The sequence below is a fragment of the Equus caballus genome, chromosome 20, assembly GCF_041296265.1.
Source record: "Equus caballus isolate H_3958 breed thoroughbred chromosome 20, TB-T2T, whole genome shotgun sequence".
In the NCBI taxonomy this organism is placed as follows: Eukaryota; Metazoa; Chordata; class Mammalia; order Perissodactyla; family Equidae; genus Equus; species Equus caballus.
The window spans coordinates 65,318,820-65,335,200 of NC_091703.1; the positions used below are offsets into that span (position 1 = coordinate 65,318,820).

The following is a 16,381-nucleotide window of genomic DNA, read 5'->3' on the forward strand; positions in this document are numbered from 1 at the left end:
TGAGAGCTGAATTTAAATATGAAGGTTTTAGCAAATATGTTCTTCACTGGGAATTGTGTTAGTCTTGTTAAACCTCTTGTTAATCAGAGTTCATGTATCTTTAGTTATTTTTCTTCCTTCTTAATTTTTTAGCCTGTGATCTTAAGCGCTCACTGCGATAGCTTGAGGGTCAACTTTACAATCTTTGCGTAACCACGGAAGCTAGATGAACTATCAAGTAGACCTCACGTAATACATGTTATTTTACAGAAAGATTTAAACAGTGGCTTTGGAAGGGTGCTTTCAAATGACCCTCAGTACAAACGTTTTTCCTTGTTGTTAACCTGTGTTAAGTGAAAGCCACTCCTATAAAAGGGATCCCCATAATATTGCAAACTGGAATGTGCATCCACTTAGGGTATTGTTCCGCGTGGCCAGGCCACAGTTCTCTCTGGGGTGTGGGATTGTACTGAATATCTGTAACATAGTTTTCAGATAGAAATGTGTGAAAATATTCCCCTGGATGTATTTCCAGTGTGCACATCTAAATATTTCCCAAATGCATGTTGTTTTTCCCACTGTTTTCACATTTATGGTCAGGTCACACCTCCAAAGCCAAGAAGTAACTGTGTGGTGATTACATTGCTAATGTCATTTGGATAATAATGTGTACAGTGTATGGTCAAGTCAAATCTGAGGATGGTAACCTCAGAACTGATGTCTAATTATCAACAATAATGGGGAATAATTTGTCTTACGTACTGTTCAGAGAGAGTATTAAGCTTTCGCCTCCTCTCCTGTTCTGCTGCAGTAACACAGCTTCATAAAAGACACCACTAAGTCAGGACCTACCACTTCCTACTGAGATGCTCTCCTACCAGTTATCCTTGCTGTGTGTCTGCATGATTCTGTGTGACTGCTCTGTTCATTCGGGACTAGGAGCAATCATTAGGCTGCTATTTAAGTGTGAAAAAGTTGGAAATTAAAGCTCTATTTACCATCGCTGGGAAGCTCTTCCAGCCACAGAACCTTTTCTTCAAGTGAAGTCTTAACACGGGTGCTAGTATATAAAACACAGATGGAAGTGTTCTATGCTTCTTGAAGCAGGGATAAGGGCTCCCAGAGGCACAAATTGCTCTGGCTCAGGCAACAACAAGCATAGTCAAGAATGAGAATGATTTTTTCTTAAAGTGGATACAGATCTTAAACCTAATTCATTTTGGTTAAAGCATCTTAAACTGGGGAAGTGAGTTTGGAAGGACCCTCAGTCTCCTCTTGCTTTCTAGCATTGTTGAAGCTCCCGGTCCTTTGGAGTTACAAACCACCATGTTAAAACATGGGGTCGCTGTTTTAACTTTACTTAGAGAGGATATAAAGTTGTTATAGTCAGTGATTTGAACAAAGACCGGATTTGTCCTTGACTGACTCCTGAGATGGGTGCATTCACGTATATTCACACACCTACTGTCATTTACTGAAATCATGAGTTTCTGTTCCTTTCATTCCCTTTAATTCTTGGACTGAGGTCCAGGTTCTTGTTGTCATATTATCTTGTGCTCACGTTAAGCAGAATTCTTTCAGTATACCTCTTATATTTAGTCTGTACCCACCCTCCAGTTAGAATTCACATGGAAGAGAGCTCGCACACCTTGTCATAACTATCTGAAAGAAGATATAAATGACTGAGTTATTTAGGTATCATTTTCAGTGCCAAAAATGTCCCTGTCAAGAGTTCAACTTGTAACTTTTTATAGTAGTGGCATATTTCTAAGATCCTCATTGCCTATTGCACCTGATCTGGTTGATATGTAAGTTTAATATGTGCTAATGCAAAACAACTGATATACTCTTCATGTTAAGCAGGAATTACAGAAATGTCACAGGCTAAGAGCGTAGTTCTTGCATGTGTGCATTGCCGTATAACACTCTTACTTTTGTGTCTCTCTTTTTATGTGTCTCTCACTTAGGCTACCGAGGACAGAAGGGAGAAAGAGGGGAACCTGGCATTGGGCTTCCAGGGAGCCCGGGCCTTCCTGGGACCTCAGGTAATGGTGATGTTATCTTCATGACACGAGCAAGCCTCTAAAAGCAGGAACCAGGCCTTCTCCCCTGTGGCCCTTAGGTGTTGCCACAGTTGTTGGTTGGAGTGAGGGAGGAAGAGCCATATGTGATCTGCCTTCTGATGGGGTCTTTTATTTCATTAGCTCCGGGTTTGCCAGGCTCACCAGGGGCCCCAGGGCCTCAGGGCCCCCCAGGACCTAGTGGACGATGTAACCCAGAAGATTGCCTCTATCCCGTGTCTCATGCCCGTCAGCGGACAGGTGGGAAATAACACACCTGAGGAAGACGATTCCTGTCATATCTCCTGACCACTGGAGCTGGAGCTGTCTTAATACTGTCAGCCCCTCATGATGTGAGGGCGTTGATTTTTGGTTTTTGGGTTTTTTTCTGGTGTAGGCCAGACATTAAAAGCAATTGAAATCCTAATCCTATAGTAATTGCAATATGAGCATTTTTAGACTTTTCCCAAATTCATTCCATATATTTTGCTTCACCATTACTATGATTTTTGTTCAGAGTTTTCTATGAAGTACACAAGCAAATCTTGTTAGTTCTTCTTCTGAAGGAAATTACAACTTGTGATTTAGTAGGCTCATGGTGACGTACATTTCGTAGTCTCATCAACTTGTATTTGGCCTTTGATTTCTTAATTTTAAAGTTTCAGACATATTGAAATTTTCTTGGTGTTTAAATTTACTATCATTGCTAAAAATTTCATCAAGTTTTTTGATAGAGTGCATTGCACCAGCGGAATGTTTTCTGACTACTTTTTTATAGCTCAAGAATTCTCATACCATCCTAGATCCATCCTACTTAGAAACAGGCAATAAAAGCTTCACTTCATAACATTTATTTTGGAAAAAACCCAGGAGGCTCTTTATCACGGAGCCCAAAACCCACCATAGCCAACTCCTGACATGATTTTGTTAATTCTGCATAAGGAGCTCAACTCAAAGCAATCAGTGCTGGTGCGAACGCAAACCGTGTGCAAAGGGAGCATGAAGTCTGACAGCACACGAGTTCCGGAAGAAGAACCCAGCGCTGTGATCCCTTCGCTGAGCTTCTCATTGGGAAACAGAGCTGTTTTCCCTAAGAGGTGTTTGGTGGTGAAGGCACCCAGGGGAGTGGTACTTTTGAAGCTCAAATGGCCTCGTGAGGTCTTTGGGCCCTGGTATCCGTTACCTTCTGACCTCATCACTCTCAAACTAAGATAAGAGCTGGTCATCAGAACACAGGATGGATGTGCAGCGACTGGAAAAGAAACCCTCCTGCTCTGAAAGATGAATGTGTGGTGTCAGCAGATGCATGTGGACAAGGTGAAGCCCAAGGGCTCTTACGGAGAAGAGTGTTTCTCCAGAAGCTGTGGCCATAGGGACAGGGCAGCAGAGGAAGCCATGGCACGGAAGATGCAGCTAGCACTCAGGCCCAAGATGACCTCCACTTCAAGGGAAACAGCAGGCGCTGAAGGCAGTGTCCTCCACCAGAGAACGAAGATACAGGGATGGCCAACCAAATCACTACATGGTATTTTTATTGCCTAGCTGTACATTATTTTGAGAAACTGTTGGTTGAAAATAACTGACATTCTAGAACGTTGGGCGTGAGGATGTTGCTGAAATCTAAGTAGCGGGTCCCACAGATGCTGAGAACGTGCCACCCAGAGCCCTCCCATGACAGAAATGGGGAGGCCAGACCTCTTCAAGAAGCAGTGCAGATTCCAATTTGGCTGAATCAGACTAGGGTGCTGGCTTCTATCTGTTGATTAAAAATGAGTTTAGAAAGGCAACCCACTGACCTTGGAAAAAGCTGTGAATGGAGTGGTGCAGGGAGCGCGCCTGGATTCCGGCGGGCTCTTTGCAAACGCACCCACAATTTGAACTGGTTTTCATTATTAGATAATGAACTGCTGGTCAGGTACTGTCTATATGGCTGTGCATACATGCAACCTTTTAGTTGTTTCGTATGGAATTATGCTGTATATTTCAATTCTAAGTTTATTTATTTTGTTTTCCAAGGTTATTTTATTTATTTCAAGTGTTTTTAACTTTAAATTGATTTTCTTCTTCATTGTCTTTCCTGTGCAATACCTACAATGGTGCTGTGTTTTAGACTTACACAATTGGAATATACATATGCATTTTCTTAGTGAAATGATAATTTATCCCAAAAAAATGTACAGAAATCTAAAATCTGGTGCTATGTGTATATCTTGAGCTTTTAATTTGTCAAACTTTAATTTGTTAAATTTTCTGAAAGCTTACTATTCATCTGCTACTCATTAATTTACTTGAATTTGTCATAAAACAAAACATTTTATATGTTTTCAAAGATTATTTTTTCATATTAATTAGTAGGTTGTTTACCCTTTTGCCTCTTTGCTAATCCAGAAGTATTTATTTTACCATTTTAATGTTTTTATGCACTTTTTTGCTGATGATCATCAACATATTTTTCTTTGTTTTCTTTGGGTTAATCCTTTCATATGTATAAAAAGACTCAGTTCACTCTCTTGTTTTATAAATTCTGTTCACGTTTATTCCAAAGACTATGTCATGCATCCTTTCTTACAAATTGTATATTTAGGAACCTTTCTTTTTCTGAATTCCATTAATGCTGGACTGGTTTATTCCTGTTTCAAGAATTAGGACTCATTCAGGAGATTTAAGGAGAGAGGGGAAATATAATGTTATGTGATGCATATTACAAAGTAGAGCTGTCACACTGATTCAAGCTCGCTTTTCATGGCTGACACATGTGACTAAAGCCACCCTTGGCAGAACTAGAGAAGCGGGGCTGTGTCCACATTCAATGAGCCCCCTCACCCTACTGGGAAATTTGCCCTCTACCGCTCGTTCTTGCCTCACCTCTGTGCACATGATATGCAACAGAAAGCAACAAGAGAGCCTGGTACAGCTAATACAACACCAAATAAAGTGGAGATTTGACAGTGGCCTAATTCCTTTAATAAAAAGAAAGTGCATTATTAAGCCCCAAAATAGGGTGGGAAATTTCCCCCTAAATTACTCAGTGGTGCCAATCCTCTTGTACCATTTTATTCCGTTCTGAAGCATTTGTTTAGTTTCACACATATGTCAGTGATGTCCACAGCAGGCGAGAATAATTATCAAATTTCCTGAATTATCTCTTGTTTGGATTCCAGACAACATAAGTGTTTAAAATATAAAATAGTTTGGGGCCCTGATGATAATTAATAATTAAAATTGTGTTTGCCCTATACGTTTGAATTCCAGTCTAACATTTTATACCGAGATCAGCTAACACTTTCAGATAGAATTCTTTCTGTGCAAAGAATAAGATATGACCTCAATGAGTATTTATGGCCTCTGGAATCTAAAGACAAATGGAAGACTAATTCATGAGTTTGTTCTTTGTTCCTTCCTACTGAAGACATTAACCAGTTTTCCCTAACCGTAACAGAAACACGGCGAGTCTTAACCTTTGAAATTTTTCACCTTGTAATCAAAGTAATTTAGTTAATGACTTTAAAGTAATCCTATATGCTTATTTCTATATTTCATGACATTGTTGAAACTTTAAAATTTTAGTCACTTATATTATAGAACTTCAGTAATTATCTTAAGATATCTTGTCTGCAAAAGATGTCATTTGATATTTGGATTATAAAATAATTCTTTATGAATATGTTTTAGGAGTTCAGTTAGATGCAGCTTTTCTTCGGTCCTTCTCGTCTGTTGAGAACTATGATATACCTCCTCTTGTCCACAAGATGGTGTGTAGAGCAGTTTGAATCAGAAGAACTGAGCTGACTTGAGAAACACCAGGCTAGAAACAGTTAGTGGACAACTAAATCACACCCTCACCTTTGCACTTAGTTTTTTTTTTTTCACTTTTGTAAATAATTTCTTGTTAACTTATGTTTTGTTAATTTTTTGTTAATTTCTGTTTTTCCTCATTTTGAGTACCTTTATGAAGCAGGCACAATACCCCTTGATTTGTTGGCTGTTTCCATTTTATTTTTTTGGTGGATTTATATACCTAGTTAACTCGAAAATTTACTCTTTGTAATGTTAGTTTGCATACTACACTCGTAGTTCACTGATTACTGTGAAAACACCTAAGTAGTCATCCTCCCTTTTAGAGAGGATAGAGACTCTTGACAGATAAGTAAAAGGTATTTAGCTTATCACAAGAAGTAGACCATTTTTAAAACTACACAATGTCTAAATCTCCATATTGTCCATGGTACTTAAAATTATACAGTTAGATTTGTATAACATTTATATTTTTCTAGAAATATATCACTATTTACAAGAGTAAGATAAGAAATGCTATTTTTCAAAATACCATTTTAATTTTCCTGGCATTGGTAATAATATCCTGAGACTGAGAATTTCTGGTGAAGTTACGTGCTTAAGTTTTTTCAATGAATTCTCAGAAAAGTCTTGCAGATTCGTTCATTGCCCTTGTTCTTAAATTGTTTTTCACATTCTCCATGCCCGCCTTCTCAGACACTCAGTATTCTTGTTGCTGTTCCCCAGGGTTCCTTCCGAATACTCCAGCTGAGGAGTGTACCCACTTCTGTACCATTTCCTCCCAGAGATTACACAGGCTTCTAAGGGGAAGCGATGCAGAAAAGGAGTTTGATCTTTTATGCTGCGTACTTCAAAGTGACTTACCCAGTGAACTGTTTTCATTTATTAGTTGGCAGGTAAAGGTGCATTAATTACATTAAATTTGCATAAACACTGGGAGTCTCGGGAAACAGGACATGTAGACATCTGCAGTTCTATTGTGTGGGGTAGCTGGCGCTATAACACAGACATCTTACTCAACAAAATCATGCCAGCGTAACTGGTCAGTTTAGTTAAATTAATTGAACCTCATGAGCACAGAGGAAACTCATTCAGACAAGTAGGCCCAGAACAGCAAAAATTCACCTCAAAGATAAGGCAGGCTTGTAAAACCAAAGTCTAAGAAAATCTAAATGGAAAAGATTTCATGTTCAGATCCAATAGTGAAAGATGTGTGGTACAGCTCAAGGAGTTAGCTATTTGCTTCCAGAATTTGTCAAAAGCGAATACTAATAAAGTAGGGGATTTCACTAAACTTAGGGGGTAGTTCAGTAAGATTTAAGTTTATCAGAGGGGTGTGTGTTATTTAACCACACAAGCTTACGAATGTAAGGATGCTAATGGCAACTTTTTATTTTGCTATGTTATTTAACGTATATTTTAGGGATAAATGTTTTTCACAGTCTTAATATATTTAAATTCAGATTGTTTTATGGCATATTTTATAACTATTTATTTTAAAAATAACAGGGTGCATTTTCCCCCATCTTGTTTGTTCTTTATCATACCTCATCAAACTATTCAATTAATACAACATACTCATGTTAAGTGGAATGGCACTAGTTTTATTCTAAATCCCACGTGGATTTATAATGCCTTGAGGTCTTGATTCCTATATGTTCATTACGCATAATGAGCGTGTCACTTATCCAGCAATAAAGGATTTGACTCTAAACCAGGGAATTCGAAGGTGCAGTTATTAACACTGTATCTTCTTGTGGCTGAAGCTCCATGCTTCAGTTCCATCCTGCTAGGTCTCAACCACGGGATGCTCCAAAATTACTCACATGCTGTGCAGGAGCCACACCGAGGCTCAAGAAACCTGTAGACCAGTCTGTTGCAGGGTTCGTGTTTATACTGTGCTGGTAATTATACTTTTGTTTGTTACACGAATCCATGCTTCGCTCAGAATAATTAGGTTTATAACCCATCTCCCTGGCAACTCATAAAAAGCCCAGTCTAATGGTTTTGGATGAGAATTATAAGAAACAAAAGTCAGAGAACAGGTGGCCCTTTGTGACTTTTATCCCACGGAGTGATCTCACTAAAATCATTTGAGACTTCTTGCTGTAGAGGGGCCTGGGCAAGATCAGAGATATCACAGTTAACTTCTCTCATAAATCTAAGCTGTTCCATCGTTAGTCATAAGACAGTAGGCAATAAGAACTTAGACATATGGCATGTTTCCTTAACAGAAATTAATTACATCTGAATATGCCAGTGGATTTATATGTTGACTTAGGGAAATGATTTACATAGTTCTTAACTGTTCTCATCTTCAGGTCCCCTTACAATATAGATACAGTAAATTACATAGGGGCTCTCTAAGAAATATTCTTATGTCTTTCACACACACATTTTCAACTTGGAGGTCAAAGACAAATTCAAATAAATCTTAAAAAGAAAGTGAGTTTCTTGGAGCCAATTTCCCTCATGTCTTCTCTCTTATTCTTAGAAACTTGGAGTCAAGGGCATGATGTGAAGGCATGTTGTAGATTGCCGTTTGTTAAGACTAAAAATACTATCAGTCAGCACTCTCTCTTTGGTAACCAGATCTGGCATGTTATGCAATGTTACACTTCCTCTAGCTGATCACTGAAGAGCATCTGAGCACCTCTATTGATGGTCATACATCATTATGTTAACCAATTTTAACCTAACAGGTACTGAGCCATATGCACTCAATACTGCCACAGCCTAGATCAGAAACTCACTAAAATAGACTAAATACACAACTGAAAAGTAGTTATTTCACTCTATTAAAAAAAGGACTTGATCTATATTTATTGATCATAAATATTCTTTTTAAAAAAACGGTATGTAAAATCATTTATGTCCATTGCCCATTTGTAAACAGCAAAATTACTGGTTTGCTAGGGTTTTTTTCCTAGTATTGCTTTTTCATTCATTTTTCCAGGGCCACAAGGAAATGTTTAATAGAAACTTTCCTGATATTGGTATGATTGTATGTGTTTCTAGTGGCCTTCCTGCAATAGCGGTTTATTTTTAAACTCAGAAATATTATACGTTGAGACACTGCAATAGCCAAAAAACTAAATAATCCGATCAGAGGTGATCTTCTACAGCAAGGGTTTATACTAAGCTTCTGTCCGGGTGCAAATAAATCAGATCTGACTCATGATGCTAAAGAACAGCAACATCCGTTTAGTCAGCTTGAAAGATAAAGTGTCTGTAAATCCATCGGTCACATAACAGGTAGGACTGCTCATTCACACCCTTGTGCAGGACAGATGTCAGTCATCCCGACCATGCCCGTGACGGCATGTGCTCGGTCAGACTGGGAGGTGATCGCCTGAGTTCTTAACCAACCTGTCAGACACTTGGGCTGAAAATCATCTCAAAATGCCAAGGAAGCACTAACTAGGAATAAATCAGAAACCATTTGCCCTTGAGTAACAAGCCAGTTTCTAACCAACCGTAACTACTCGCACTCTCCTCGTTCGGCAAGTGCTGTAGGTGACGCTGGATCCAACTTTAACAACATCTCAGAGAGGTTTTGGAGATTTCTACTTTGCTAGAGAGAGCGATTTTGGTCTTATTCAATATTTATCAACTCTCTTTCATGGAGAGAATTTGCTGGCACTTTTCTTTGCAATATCTCAGTCAAGTATTTAATGATTCTGTAAACTATTTCACTTAACTGAATTTATAGTGGATTGTTCCCACCATTTGGAATGTGGTAGTTTTGCATTAATCTATTTGTAAGTGGTTGTTTCCAACATTGCTTATGGTATCTATGGGGCTTGTTGTACAGCCTTTTATATATCATTTGTAAAACAGTTAACTGTTCTTTGAAATTTTATTTTTTTTAATTTTCTTATGAATATGATATTATAGAACTGAGAAATGTATTTATTTGGTTATCTAGTTTTCCTTTTGTTGTATTTGGTTATGTCACACCAGTTAAAATAAAATCACTTTGGTGAAAAGACAAGGCAGTTTCTTTGCATTTATTTGGTTATACGTCACAGTACCTGCAAAAGTTTGCCATTTATATAAAGATCATTTTAAGTAGCTAGAACACATATCTCTAATTCGAAAAATGATGTACTGCACGTGAAGGAAGAGCATCCTTCTCAGTCTGCGTAAATGGCACTGAGCTGTGTGGCCAGGTTGGGATCTTTCTCCTTAAGCACAGTCCATGCCAGCAGCACAGAACTAGATGCTGTAAGCAGTTTTCAAGAAATCCAAATACAGATTACATAATAATTGATTTAGCCAAACAAACAGGGCTAAAATTTTTTAATGGATAGAAAGTACATACGAGAAAAAAAGCTGATATCAAAAATCCAGTTAGAGCTCACCCCCCTCCACCCCCAACTTGAGAAAATCGAGTTCTATAAACTAACTGAGGATATTGATTGTTTTGAGCACTGTGCTCTGCCCCAGGACAAGTCACTCATATGCACTGTGACATAAAATGAGTCTGTTAAGTCTGATCGATAGTTTATATAGCTGTTGATGAAACAACAAGCCAATGTGACCATGTAAATAGTAATAAACTGCTTGAGTGCTCAGGCAATACCTACATTATTGACAAGAAGGCAGGGCCTTAGCTGAGCTGTCTTTACAGAACGTCTAAGGAAAATGGTGAAACAGAAACCATGGCTGCAGCAGTGAAGCTGGGAAGAGGAAGGAGCGAACCAACCACTCAAACGAAAGCAGTGGTTCCTCACCTAGAGACCAAGCAAGGCCAGACTCGGGGACCACGAAGGCTCTGAAGCAGTCTGCAGACACATTGGCACACATGCATTTGTGTGTTTTTCTGGGATATGGGCCCACAGCTTTCATCAGAATTTCAAAAATGTCCGTGAAGCTCTCCCCCACCACCTCACACATCCACACAAAGAACTTCTGTCATAGTTACACCCTCTGGGGAACAGAAGGGGCATTTTAATTTCTCTGCAGAAAACAGCACTAATATTATAAACATATGCCTGTAGAGATACCAGGAATTTAAAATTTTTTAAATGTATCTAAACAAGCTCAGTGTTTACTAAACACTAATCTAAACAAGCTTCTTTTCATTGAACATGATTATTTATAAGAAAACATGCAAGAGATTAAGAAACCGTATTTATTTCTTCTTTGGTACAGAGATGTCACCTCAAACCTTTAAAATAAATAATCTTGTCAATAAAACGCATGGCAGGATATTAAAATTCCTTCTTTGTTTTCACATAGAAGAGCTTAAAGTATTAACAGGTTTGGCATACAGTACAATTCAACAAAAATTCCGGCTGACTACACAAACCAGCACGTGATGTACGCAGTCACTCGGTGTGCTTTCCTGAGGGAGCACGAAGCACCAATTCTATTGACTGTAGTGGGGTTTCCCCATAACTAGTCTGGGAACCCTCTATACAGTTGAGGACAACATCTAAATAAGAATGAAAATAACTACTTCAACTGAGATAAACCAAACAGTTGTTTTGTTTATTGGCACAGAGGCCCACACTGTATCACTTATGTATAACACACCAAAGTTCAAGGTCCTGGGAACAGGATTATACATTTATTTAAAGGGAGGGTTTTTGTTCATTTTATTTTAACCACCGATTCTGCTCTCTCCCCTCCAAGGGAAAGCAATGAGGATTTATCGAGTAGCACCATTGTTCTAAATCTGATTGTCAAGTAGGACTTGGGTAATGACAGTGAAGGTGATGCATGGTAGTCATTTGCCTCAGCTTTGGGCGGTGATTCTCCTCAAGCTCCCTTGCCAGGCGTGGTTTATGCAGACAGCCAGGCAGCCTTTCACTTACTGGGCCCTTTGCTGAATGCTCGCTGACCAGCCTGCAAGGTGCAGGAGGCTGGCTCGCAGAAACCAGGAGGGCCAGGAGGTCCTGGGGGACCAGGGACACCAGGAATTCCTGCCACCCCTGGGGGGCCTCGCTCACCATCCCGGCCATTCCTCCCATAGCTGGCAGGACCTGGGTCACCTGAAACACACAAAAGATGGCACATGTGAAATGATGGGTGATGATGATGATAAAATTTCTTCAGTGGACTTGGGTTTCTTAGCAATAAAAAGTGAAGGAGACCTCAGCATCTCTAACCCACATTTCCGTCGGTAGAGCTGAGCTGCCCAATATGGTAGCCTCTAGCCATGTACGTCTACTGAGCACTAAAATGTGTCGAAGTCAAACTGGGGTGAACTGCGAGTGGAAAACACACCTGAACTTGGAAGACAATGAAATATTCAAAATTTTCACACTAATAATTTTTGTATTTATTACATGATGAAATAATATTCTGGACACAGTGGGTTAAATATATTCTTAAAATTAATTTCACCTTATTCTTTTAATGTTTTTAACGTGGCTACTAGCAGATTTAAAACTATACACCCAACTCACATTCGTGGCTCACATTCTATTTCTTTTGGACAGCACTCTGGTAGGATTGTCCCCTAGTTGTAATAGGTGATCAGTCTCTGGACAGGGAGCAGTGTGGCTCAGTGGTTAGAAGGAAAGGGTTTTGGAGACAGACAGCTGGCTGTAAGTTCTAGCTCTTCCATTTACGAATAGGTGACACCAGCAAGTCGCTAATCTCTCAGTTTCTTCATCTACAACGTGGGATACTGCCTGCCTTGTAATTAAATTCCATGCCTGGAAGCACCAGACAAATGGGGGCTATCATTACAATTATGAGGCTATCATTGATTAAGGTCTTTTAGGAGACTGTGCAATGTGCCCTACAAAGGTCCATGGTGTTCTTCTCATCAGGGGCTGACCCCTCCATGAACTTCACCATGGCTTAAGCTCCCCGGCGACATTTCATCCTTGTGTCACGTTCAGAGGTTGTTTGGTCCCCTCAATGGAACATGGAACCCCCGACCAAAGAGGAATTTCTGCTGACAGTTGACCCCATCACACCAGCAGTGCTTTCATACATTACTGCAAGGGTGGCGATAAGAAATCAGTGTAAAACAAATTGTATTTGCCAGGATAATGTAGTTTACAGAGACCCTCATTCCATCTCAGCCATCTTAACTGGGCCTTTCAGCCAAAAAGGTGACAGCCAGGTCCACATGTCCAATTACACACCTGCTCAGGGTGGGCCCCTTTCCTTCTTTCTCAGCGGTTTTTAGTTTTCTTTTCCTAATTTAGTGGTCTTCTTACAGATGTCTTTCATTGGTCTTATTATAGTGGTCTGGTCTTATCAAGTGGTCTTAGCACATATACCTCACATACTTTTAGAAGGAAGGTAGGTTAGAGATCCCATTTGACGTATAACATCTCATTTTTCCTGTTATGTTTACAATTAGATCCACTCAAATCATAGGATAAAACAACAGTAAGTTTTAAGAGAATGATTATCGTTGACTCTATCCATCTCAAGGCTTTATCCCTCATGTATCCCATAAGCTTTCGTTCGACTATACTGAGATGTCTGTGTGTTTTCCTCTAAAGACGAGTCCCCGGAGAAAGCTTCTCCCTAACCCACTGCACTTGTAGACAGGGCGCTGGCAGAATCCTGCCTTGGGCAGAGCCGAGTCAGATCTGCTGACCCTGGGGGCTGATAAAGGTTGATTTTCTAAGGTGTAAAAGATAGGCCAGATATAAATACATATAAGAGGTAATGTTCACGCACCTTATCAGCAGCAATGTCCCCACTGAGACACACCAGGTCTGCCTTAACAAAATCAAATCAAGATTAGGAGGAGAAAATGCCCCAAGGAGAGGCCACAAACCGAAAGACCACAGGAGAGAGGCAGTTAATAGAGATCAGGTGGGCCAACCGGAGCCCACGGGCAACCCCTGCTTCTGTAGATAGCTTATCAGGACATAGCCACCGTCACTGGTTTATATGGCCTATGGCTGCTTTTGCACCACAAGCACAGAGTTGAGTAACTGCAAAAGAGACCACACGGCCCTCACAGCCAACAAATCTGGCCCTTTACAGAAAAAGTTTGCTGACCCCTAATGTAGTAAGAAAAAACGGCCCTGGATTAAGAAATTCCCTGCTGTCTTTACTAGAAGAAAACTGACAGCACAAGAGTAATGAAAATCGGCTCCTGATGTCCCACGTCCATGTCAGGGAGACACAGGGAGGACCAAGGCCTGTGCTGACCTGGAGAGTGGACGCTCAGCTCCACCAATAGCTGCTGGGAGGGAACACGGGCCGCCAGAACCTCTGATGACCCCCAAAGGAAGCTAGGAAGCTGAGTTTTTAAATAAACCTCTCTCAATTTTCAGTGTTAGCAACTAATTCAAATTTTTATTTAACCTTTGTAGAGCCAGCCTCCTGCCTAAAATCTTGAACTTAACGGAATTTATTCTCTAATACACAAACAATGTTAGAAGCAGAGGAAAGCTTTCTAGATGTTCATGTTTAGTTCCCCATTTCTACCCGCTCCAGGAGAGGTTCTGTCACTGGCTGCATTTCTTCCAGATTCCTGCTCAGCCTTTGAGGAAACAGTTGGTGAAGCCATCCTGTCTACCCCTGATTTATTTTAAGTAAAGTACATCTCACCCAATTCTCCCTTTGGCAAACGCAACAATCTACCCACTGGAGTTTTGGGTGAAGTCATCATCGTCATCATCATCACCATCATCATCACCACCACCATCATCATCATCACCAATACTTAGAAAATGCTTCCACTTTGCCGTGCACCATGCGCTATGCTCATCATTGATCCTGTTTTCCTCAAGTGTAAACTGAAAGTTAGGAAAGCTAAATAATTGTCCATAGTCACATAGCCAGACAGTGGTGGAGTTAGAAACGAGGGCCCTTTACCACACTCCAGTCTAACTGTATCTCCACACCCGTTGATTTGCTAACTCTGCTGAGGGTGTGTGCATGTGTTGTGCTGGTGGTGTTCTTTGTAGAAAGAGGCACAATTGCCAAGAGTTAGTCTCAGTTCTTGTGGAGCTCTAACTGCCATAGGAAACTAAAGACATTTTCCTGAGGGTTTGTCCTGCAGACACGGCCAGAGAACCTCCACGTGGCAGACCGTCAGCTTCCGGGAGCCCTGACCTGGGCACTTGCTCTCAAAGGTGCCCCACAATTATTCTGTGGGAGCCTAGTTTGGGGTAACACTGTCACAGTCCAGGTGATTCAAGAAGTCCAGCAGCTGTGTCAGCAAACACCTATAAACTACTTTCAACTCTGAACAAGAAGAGAAGGCACGGATCCAAAGCGTTCTCACTCTGCTTTGTCGGCCTCACAGTGGGTTAGCCATACTAACCGCCTAATGACCACACTGTTTTCTGCAATTTCGAGGATGTATAAAAATATTATTGCCAAGGGGCCGGCCCCGTGGACAAGTGGCCCAGGGTCCACGGGTTCGGATCCTGGGCACAGACCTATGCACCACTTATCAAGCTATGGTGTGGTGATGTCCCCATAGAAGAACTAGAATGACTTGCAACCAGGATATGCAGCTATGTACTGGGGCTTTGGGGAGGAAAAGAAAAGAGGAAGATTGGAACAGATATTAGCTCAGGGCCACTCTTCCTCTCCAAAAACTGTACCTTAAAAAAATATATATACTATCGCCACACAGTTCATGATTTTTAAAAATGAATGTCTGTCATTCTCTGTGCAAACACTAGAGGGGAGTCATGTTACATCAAAGGAGGCCAGTCCCCATGGGCACATTCAGAAGGATTTAATACCTGCTGCAGAATGAGAGGGACTGTGCGTGCAGACTTAAAAAAATAAAACCAGCAAATGATTCTCAGCATTGTATAGGGTTTGTGACAGTTTATCCACTGTATGTCTGGGGACTTTCTTATATTTCCTTATGCTGAGCTGACTCTGGTGGTGTTTGACAAAGCATATATGTTTCAGGAATTGGTGTAAAGAGGCTGGTTTACATAAGATCCCCACAGCCAAATAAAATAGCAGCAATGGAATAGTAATGGAAATAGGATAAATGACTACTGTTAAACTGAAGCCTAAGCTGAGTGTGCCGTTTGTTTTGGGGAGTTTTTTCCACTCAATATTCACAAACAAAGGCCACTTGTATGCAGGTTTTGCACAAGACACCTGCCTAGCCCAGTGGCCTAGCGTGGCCCAGCGCAAAGCTGGCTCTGCCCTGCACGTCCAAGAAGGGAAGCATCTTAGCTCACAAGTCACCCTCCTGGGGCCACACACGACTCCTCATTTAACTTACTCCTTTCCCTCGTGAGTCTGAATCCACAAAGAGGAAGTCAGGACCCATTATTAAATATTTTTCCTCAAAATCCTCAGAGTACAAAGGAACTGGTCCCAAATGGGCAAGCGTGGCGGCAGCAGCACAAAGAGTAACTCTTCTGGAGACAACCCAATCAAGCAACTGCCAAAGTCAGATGGCTGGGTGGCAAGGACAAATGAATCCTACTCTGGACAGCCAGCCCATCATCTTGTCCACTACGTGAACTAGGACTCAGGAAGCATGAAGATTTGCCTCGATCACTTATTTCCTGAGAGACTTTGTCAGGGCCAGGGACCTTGTAAGTCTGTATTTTCCCAAATATAAAAAGAGGAATGACGATCAT

The 16,381-nt window shown here is 40.6% G+C and overlaps 2 protein-coding genes across 7 annotated transcripts in view; one reads left to right on the forward strand and one right to left on the reverse strand.

Moving 5' to 3' along the window:
• Nucleotides 1–9,828, forward strand: part of COL19A1 (collagen type XIX alpha 1 chain) — a 312,975-nt gene extending 303,147 nt beyond the window's left edge. For all 4 annotated transcript variants that reach the window (XM_023625139.2, XM_070245772.1, XM_070245771.1 and 1 more), the window contains 2 exons: nucleotides 1,947–2,024; nucleotides 2,184–9,828. In XM_023625139.2, the coding sequence (XP_023480907.2) occupies nucleotides 1,947–2,024; nucleotides 2,184–2,311 (206 nt within the window). In that variant the 3' untranslated portion in view covers nucleotides 2,312–9,828. The remainder of the gene's footprint in view (nucleotides 1–1,946; nucleotides 2,025–2,183) is intronic.
• Nucleotides 9,829–10,957: 1,129 nt separating this feature from the next.
• Nucleotides 10,958–16,381, reverse strand: part of COL9A1 (collagen type IX alpha 1 chain) — an 82,214-nt gene continuing 76,790 nt past the window's right edge. For all 3 annotated transcript variants that reach the window (XM_070245774.1, XM_023625142.2, XM_023625143.2), the window contains one exon: nucleotides 10,958–11,833. In XM_070245774.1, the coding sequence (XP_070101875.1) occupies nucleotides 11,649–11,833 (185 nt within the window). In that variant the 3' untranslated portion in view covers nucleotides 10,958–11,648. The remainder of the gene's footprint in view (nucleotides 11,834–16,381) is intronic.